The 8,873-nt window shown below is 33.5% G+C and overlaps 1 protein-coding gene across 1 annotated transcript; it reads left to right on the top strand.

Annotated features, from left to right (window-relative positions):
* Positions 1-347: 347 nt before the first annotated feature.
* Positions 348-4,971, top strand: LOC112514946 (39S ribosomal protein L47, mitochondrial). Its single transcript, XM_025121594.1, has 4 exons — positions 348-520; positions 948-1,128; positions 3,326-3,483; positions 4,598-4,971. Exons 2-4 carry the CDS (start codon positions 963-965, stop codon positions 4,703-4,705), a joined length of 432 nt encoding a protein of 143 aa, XP_024977362.1. The 5' UTR covers positions 348-520; positions 948-962; the 3' UTR covers positions 4,706-4,971.
* The last annotated feature ends 3,902 nt before the right edge of the window (positions 4,972-8,873 follow it).

Raw genomic sequence — 8,873 nt, 5'->3', positions numbered from 1 at the left:
CTGATATGAAGAGTGATGTGATATCCAACTAAATATTATTTGCTGACGTGGTTAGTGACATATGAATTTTTTTGATCTAAAATTAATCTTTTTTAATCTAAAATTAGTCTTCAACCAGTTATCCGAATACTTAAATATTTAAAACTTTACATTTTAGGTATCAAAATAAAAGTTTAAAAAATACACTATCCAAAAAAGGAATCAAATTAAAGTAAGTTATTTTTTTAATGCAATTTATCCTAAAAAAATAAATGGAAAATGCTGTAATTCCCAAATGTATGCTATTTAAGCATTGGGCCCATAAATTTGGGTTATGTTATCAAGGGCCTTATGTGTTGCGCTTGCGCCATTGAATTGAACCGAACGCATCTAGTTTTGGGCTTCAAGTAGGAATCGGAGCGTCCTGCAGCCGATCTCGAATCCCTTCTTCGTTCCTCTTCGTCGCCATTTCAGAGTGATCTGCGGGATCGATTGATTCTGTACTCGTATTCCATTTTTCGTTGATAGCCTTCTGATTTTGGTACGTCTTTATGTAAACTTAAGTTGCGTTTAATTATGTGTTCGACGAACACAGTCACTGATTGATCAACACTCCACCTCGCCGTCACTTTAATCGCGGATTTTACTCTCACCGGAGCATACTAGAAATCCCATATCAGAACATCGCTAAAATTGTCTAATTTTTTTTGTTTTATTATGCTGTACACTTTGAATTCATTTTCTTTTAGTTCTCGTTTAATGCCTGCCAAGTGTTCGACGGTTTGTTTTTGATAATTCTGCATTTGGGGTTTTGCTGTAAGCTCTAGGAGGGTTATAAATTCATCAAATCTTGAACTGTTCACAGCTATAACAGGCCTATTGCTGTAAATGTGTTGTGTAGTCGATTGGCTGCTTTTTGGTTTTTTACCAAATGAGAATTTCATGTTCGTTTGGTCTTTCTCATGCAGCATTCTGGTGTTAACATGTTTTTGGCAAGAGTTTTTGGAAGGAGACTCTTTGCAACAGCAACATCAGAAGCTTCTGCTGCTGGGGCTGCAGCTGCTAGTACAGTTAGGACTGCACATAATCCTCTTGAGGAGTTCTTTGAGGCAGATCGAAACCCCGAGGAGGATAAACCTGTTGTCTACGGTACATGCTTTCAAGTCCATGTTTTATTTACAGTTATTGAAGTTTTAGAGAAATTATGCTGTACTATTTCATTTATGATAAACTGGTTCATATTCAACCTAAAAGACCTAAAATACATAAGCGGAGGACCAGGGATTTTTGACGGGGTGCATTTTAAGGTGGATCACAGACCTGCAATGTCCCCTGATGTGTTTTTAGCGAATTCCTCCATATTTTTTTGGGGGGGGGGTAAAAGTTTTTTGGTTGATTTTGAGGGATTTTTTCAAGTTTTTTTGGTTGAATTTGGGGGACTTTTCAGTTTTTTGGTTGATTTCGCGAGACAATTTTGGTTGATTTCAAGGGACTTTTTCGGTTCTTTTTGGTTGATGTCTTGTGTTTTCTAACATCCCGGAGCACCCCTCAAAGTTTAGTGTGTGCACCTTTCATACCACAAAAGAAATTCTACTTGCGAAATCGGTTTAGCGTGTGCGCGGGACCCCACTGAGTCCTTCATAGGTCCGCCCCTGAATACCTTTTCTAATCTGAGGGATTTGCTAACCAAGAAAATGAAGCTTTCTGACTACAGTGAAAGTCCCAAAATTTGTGAACAATAGAGATACAGTCCCACAAAATCAGAGATTATATTTCTGTATTAAAGATTAGGAAGGGTAACTTCTGCCAACACTTATGTATGTGTTTGTGACTTGATTCATGTGATGAATTCAGTTTCTTGAGATAATTGCATAGGTTTTTATTTATTATTTCACTTATATAAATTTTCATCATACTTTTTGATTCATGCTTTTATAGTCTGTTTTCTGTCCATGCTACTGCTGTATACTGCATCTCAAACAAATAAGAGTTAGAGGAGATCCTTATGAAAATTCAACAATGTGGCTGACTCACATATAAAATTACTAGCAATCCGTACAATGGTGTAACAGTGGTATAATGCTCCAGCTAAACGAAGTCAGTTTCATTGAGGGATACAGAGCCAGTAGACAGCTCAGAATTCATTTGTTTTCTACTGCATCCTAGTGGCTGAAATAGGTCAGCTTTTTTAACCATTAACATTAAACATAGACTGGAAGGTGTAAGATTACATTAGGCTAGTGAAGTCCCCATGTCCGCTTTTTTCCACCCGAAACCCAAGAAGTTGGCTTTGCCAACACAACATTAGGGCCRTCCCCTTCATTCTATACTGAATCTGGCCCAGGATGGCTTTTTGGGAAGCCCTTCCCCCACCGTGCTCACGTCCCGGCTGGCCTGCCAGCGGTAGTGGGAATCCTGTTTCTTGGTCAAAGACTTTGTTTGATGCGGTATCTACTCCGCGAGGAGTGGTACGGACATAGATTGGCACAAACCTTGCTGGTGTAAGTGTAAGTGTAAGTGAGATGTGAAGCTTTCTAATACAAGATTGGCTCCCCAGGCTCCTGTCGTCCTGTTACTCTTAAACTATTTCGCAGACTAATGATTTAGTTAGGAGGGAACATGGTGTGCTTTTTGGTTTTACGGGGCTGAGTGCTGACCAGCCATGTTTTTTTTTCTTTCTGGAAATAGAATCGTTAACCTACTGAAACCAAGGCCATTTGGTGGTTTAGTTGGTTTGGTTTATTTGGAAGGTTTCAACACTTTGGAGCTTAGGATGGATTTAATAAATGATTAGGTCTAGTTTTATTACTGTTGGACACAATTAATATTGCTATTAATAAAAACAAGTATAATGCTATGTTCGTAAAATGTTACATTTGATCGGACACATAATTTGATTAAGAAAATGTTTAACTATTGATCAAATATCTAAACCCCCTTAATCTGAACAACATAAAGAAACTTGTGGACCAATATTAAAGTTACTAGTTTAAAATATATGTTACTAGTTGACAAAAAGGTAAACTAGGATTGAAAGCCTACCTCTTGCAATTTTGACAGTCAACCCAATTTTTCATTTTCTTTTTCATTTTTCCCCTCTTGAAAATTCCCATTTATTAAACATAATATATGTATAATACATTGGAGATGAATGGTACATATGCTGTCTGTTAAGTCGGGAGCGAGGTTCTCTGACAATCTACGCTGCACGTCAGGGCCGGCTTCCGCGGAAGTAAAACTAGTAAACTACATTACATTTATGCTTGTTATTTGCATACGCTAACGATCATCTATATTTGTCTCGTTCCTTTGTCACATTAAAATAACTTGCATGTTTTTTATTCAGGACGTAGTTGGAAGGCTTCAGAACTGCGCCTCAAGTCTTGGGATGATCTACACAAATTGTGGTATGTCCTGTTGAAGGAAAAGAACATGCTGATGACTCAACGCCAGATGCTTCATGCTCAAAACTTGCGGTTTCCTAATCCGGAGCGGCTACCTAAGGTTTGACACTATTCATCTATTAGCTGCCCCATTTAGGCTATCTTTGGCAAACTAGCTGATAAGCTAATTGTTGGCGATGAACTAGTCGTATTGGGTAAAAACTAGTTGACAAGCTAGATGACAATGTTAAATGACCTAAAATAACATTGTTGAAAAATTAAGTTTAAAAATAGAAGGGGCATAATTGGAAAAAAGTGGAAAAAGCTTATGTAGTTTATTGAAACGCTGCTTGAAGTAGCTTTTTTAAAAAGTAAACTTGTAAGCTAGCTTATGGCAGGCTAACTAAATGGAACTTTTTGAAGCTTTGCGGTACATAGCTTGGCTTGGAACTTGGGGCCCATTTCAGCCCATTTGATTTGATTTTTTCTTTCGTACCATTCATCCTCACATCATGGCATGGGACCCACAAGACGGAACTAAAAACTAAAATGAAATGGACAACAGACGGTACATGTTACAACATGATGTACCATAAAGTGTATGCATGTTCAAGGTCTTCTACAATGATCTCTTTAATGTATCTACTTTACACAGGTCTTCATACATCCTAACCTCAGGACCCTACTTCTTAATAAGATATGCCGGCTTTGTTTAGTTTTTCTCGTTTTTATCTTGCCTCAGACATCTGGGTAGCGAAGAAAAACAATAATATGAACACTCTTAAGTTGGACTCTTTTTTTATAAATCCAAAAAAAGAGGATCCTTTTACACAGGTCTTCGAACATCTTAACTCACATGCCCTACTTCTGAATGAGATATACCGGGTTTGTTTGGTTTTTCTGTTTTTTTCACCTTGCCTTAAGGGGCTGTTTGGTTGGTTTTTCATTATGGTCTGTATGAATAAAGTTGTCTGTATGGATTAATCTGTTTATATATAATGAGAAGGTTTTTGTTTGGGAGAGTTTTTTCATAGATGGGAGGGACAAGTTTGGGAAAAACGTGGCTTTTTGCATAAAGCTCCCCTTAGAAGCTTACTAAAGAAGACACTTTCTATATCATTAAGCCACGGCCAAACGGACATGTATAGCTGACTGAATAAGTTGTGAGTTCCTTGAAGCTCATTAAACTGCTAACAAACAGACCCTAAGAGTATTCGCTCTTGATTAAATTGCAGGTTAGGAAATCAATGTGCAGGATCAAGCATGTACTAACTGAAAGAGCAATTGAAGATCCAGATCCTCGGAGGACTGCTGAGATGAAGCGAATGATAAACGCGCTATGATAATTGTGTTCTTATTAGAAATGGTAACTTTGTTGCTTTAAATAGCATCTATAACAATCATAACATATCCTCTCCAAGTTTTTGTGTTCAATTAGGGCAAAAGGACCCGTTGTAACAAGTTCACTCGTCAATGAGCGATGGCTTTTTGAGTCATGGTCACGTTACGATTAACGCAGGCAAAGCCCATTGAAACATGCTTGTAAGGTTTGTCCTAGTTTAGACTCTTATCATATAGCAATAAACTGTAGTGGTGATGTATGATGACTTGTCCTGGTTTAGACTTTTATCATATATCTAATATTGTGGGTCCGGTCCCAACCCAACCCAGCCGAGCCCAACATATCTCACCTGAAGGTGGGGTTTGTGGTGGGATACTGAGATGCATGGAGGCTTGTCCTCTGTCTAAGGAGTAGAGCGGTTGTTTCTGTGAATGTCTCTTGCTCATGAACATCAATTATTCTGATGTGATTATGATTCATTGTACAATTTTCTTAGAATCGTGTGGTACAATGTTCGAAAGACATACACGCATGTTATCCTTGTTATATGTTGTAGTCGAAAGCATTATCATGTAAACGAGCCAAAGTTAACGAGCAATCTCTTGGTGTATGCAGCCCGATATTGGCTACGGTCTACCTGGGGTTCGAACCATTTTCTGAATCCTAGGTTCAATCCATTTTGTTTGGTTTTTAGGTTATGTTTGACAAACTAGTTAATAAGGTATCCGTTAGCTGTAAATGACAACTATTTGTTGGTTATTAAACTGGTTAGTTGATGAACCAGCTGATAAAATTTCACATTTTTGATAAACTTTACTTTAATTCAAATAAAATTTAATTTTGATAAATGTTTTATTTTAATTGGTTAAGAATTTACTAGTTAAAAAGTTATAAAATTAAATATTAAATTAAGTGTGTTGGTATAAAAAACATAAAAGTATGAATTCAAGTAATTTATCAAAATTTATTAATATATTAAAAAATATTTATATGTAGTTTTATATTTTTTATATAAATAAAAAAATTAACTAATTTATTTAAACTGATATATAAAAAGGTAGTTATATTTAAATGATAAATTAATAAATATACGTCAAACATATAAAAGTGTTTTAATTTAGTATTGATCAGTTGAAGATACTCTTACTATAATAAACAAACTACATATTTGTAGTATTCACGTGTCATTTTTGTGTCCTATTGTTTAAATATAAAATGACATCAGTTATTTATAACCATCATTATCCATATGTTTTCTTCCAATTTTTTTTTATTAATCTGAATATCCAACCCGTTATGCAAGCCGACTAATCTCAGTGTGACCACCTGTTTTGGGGGTAGCCCAGAGTCACCGCATCTAAACCTCCGTAGCCACAAGAAGATTTTTATTCATCATTGAATTTGAATCTGGGACCTTCAGACACTTTTGATCTTTGTAGCCCAAACTCAAACCACCTCTAGGCACTTTTGAGGTAGTACACTTTCGGAAACACTGTATTATGAAACATATAGTTTTCTAATTGCTTGACTGCTACAATAGTCTATTTAGTCTTTTACTTTTTCTTAATCAAATTTGTATTTTGGGTTTCGACCATAAGTTAATGAACATCAACGTAAATCCGCTTACTCATAAAACAAATCGGTCACATAATTGCTTTTGAAAACAAGAAGTTGCAAGCAATATGCGTCGGGAAAAAAACAAACTAAAATGATTAGATGGTGTTACGTCTTCATCACATCCAATCATGCATCCATCTAAAAATACAGTACTTATCTTGAAACCTAACTTAACAAAGAAGTATATATGTTAGTTAAATATCTGATATGTTTGTGGACATGGATAAACGATAAGAAATCTGTAAACTAAATCAAAGATACAAATATGATGTAATAATTGTTAACAGGTAAAAATAAATCGCAGTTTTTTGTTATAATAAGATATAGAGAGAGTTGAGATCAGGTGCAAAAAAATTACCTTAAGAATCACGAGACTCCCCTCTTTGTCCTTGGATGTCTTCGGTTGCTTGATCCAACGCCCCACAAAAATATTTGTGGCGTGATGGTAAATAAATTGAATTTCGATGGCAATGATATAGGTGGACAAATATCTCAATATACATACCTTAACATGTCAATTTTGGCATACATTAACATGAGAGATACTAAATCTTAACATTAACGGGCCTTTGCCTGTTCTTCTTCCCAAAATCAACACGCAAACAGTACCATTTTTTTAATCATCACAAAAAATGGATCAAAGGTTGTGAGAGAGTTCTCACGGTCTCATGTTGAGAAGTTCTCATCGGAATCCACCTCTCTCTCTCTCTCATGCACATAGAGAGGGGGGGGGGGAGGGAAGATCATGCAATAAGTTCAGTATTTTGCAAGAAGATGATAAATTTCAATATCATATATGATTACACTTCATTGTGTGTGTTTAATCATATATGATCAAACTTGTGTATCACACATATAATCATATATGATACTGGAACTTCTAACAAAGCATTTCGACTTGCTTGTTGGTTCACAGCCAGAGACCAAAGATCTTGAGTGACCGATCTGGATTGTCCTCTCTCGGCCCAGTAATTACACAAGTGCTACCGTGACCGCAAAATGTTTAGCTATTCGTTTGAACCTGCCCCTATATGTATAATAATAAGAAAATACAATTACAAAAGTCCACTTTTTTGTTTAGATCTAATACTGCTTCTACAACCATAAGTTAGTTTATTTTTGAAATTACTGAAAAGACAACTTGCTTGACGTTAATTTAAGCAGTGTTTCAATAAACTCCGAATATTTTTCGCAATTACACCCCGTATATTATACTTATTAATTTTGCAAAATTTCGTTTTAATTCATTTACAATGTTATGTAGCTTATCAGCTAGTTTTATTAAATATTATTCACTCTGTCCCAAAATAAATGTCCACGATGAAAAATGCACGCAGGTTTATGAATGTATAATTATTACATTTTTTAAATAATAAATAAAAGACAATTTTACCATTGGTCATAGAGAGAAATTCCACATTATATAATTAAAAATAGAAGTAGAAAGTTGACATTTCCTTTTGAAAAAATAGACATTTATTTCGAAAAAAACTAAAATAGTAATTAATATAGACATTTATTTTGGGACGTATAAAATATTAATTTATCGGGTAACAATTATTTTATTATTATTATTTATCGGAATTCGAATATAAAAAATTAAAATCACTAAGAAAATTACATTCAACTCAAACAACTATTTAGAAATTCTATTATTAACTACTAGAAGGGTACTCGCACAATGCAGCGAGATACATCTTGATTTTAATATTTCATTATATTATTTATCTCAGTCGATGTTATAATATAGTCTTTGAAAAAACGACGATGATTTTATTTTTTAATAAAAATATAAATTTGAAAATATCATAAAAATTTGAGAAAAATATATCGATATTAGTATCAAATTAACTATTTAAAATTTCTCATTTTTTGTATAATTTTTATTTCAATTTTTTTTATTATAATTTAATTTAGGTTCAATAACAAATTAATTTATATATTTTTTTAATAATATAATTTTCTTATAAAGATAATAATTAATTATTTTGTTAGAAGTCAGATAATTATCATAATTATATTTTAGATTTTTTATATTTTAAAATAAAATGTTCATCCACAGTTAGTTACACGAATTCAAACATGGAGTTTTAATAAGTTGTACTTGTGTATAATTACTTGTAATTTTTAATTTTAAGTAATATGCATCAATATACAGTAATTCATGCATAAAAAATGATTTTTAAAAGTTTTTTTCAAATGTTTTATAATACCATATAGATATTATTAAAATATTCAATACATTTAATAAAATATTATTTCTCTCTCTTCGCCATTTCAGCTCTTAATTACCCATTATGTCTGATTCGATCAAACGTTTTAACATTTAGACTGTTTGTTTTTGTTTTATTTTCAGAGGCTTTTATCATCAACTATCTCCTATTGGTGAGAAATAATTGAATATTATTTTTCTCTCTTCAGTATAGAGCTTATTGAAACGTTACTTGGAGTAAAAAACTTATTGTGTCCAATTATAACGCTCATTAATATTAATTGTTATTTATTATTATTAATAATAAATAAATATTAGTTATCAATAATTATTAAATAAA

This window comes from Cynara cardunculus (assembly GCF_001531365.2).
Source record: "Cynara cardunculus var. scolymus isolate 2C chromosome LG 6, CcrdV1, whole genome shotgun sequence".
In the NCBI taxonomy this organism is placed as follows: domain Eukaryota; kingdom Viridiplantae; phylum Streptophyta; class Magnoliopsida; order Asterales; family Asteraceae; genus Cynara; species Cynara cardunculus.
Note: the sequence above shows the minus strand (reverse complement) of the source record. Positions and strands in the feature narration are given on the sequence as shown.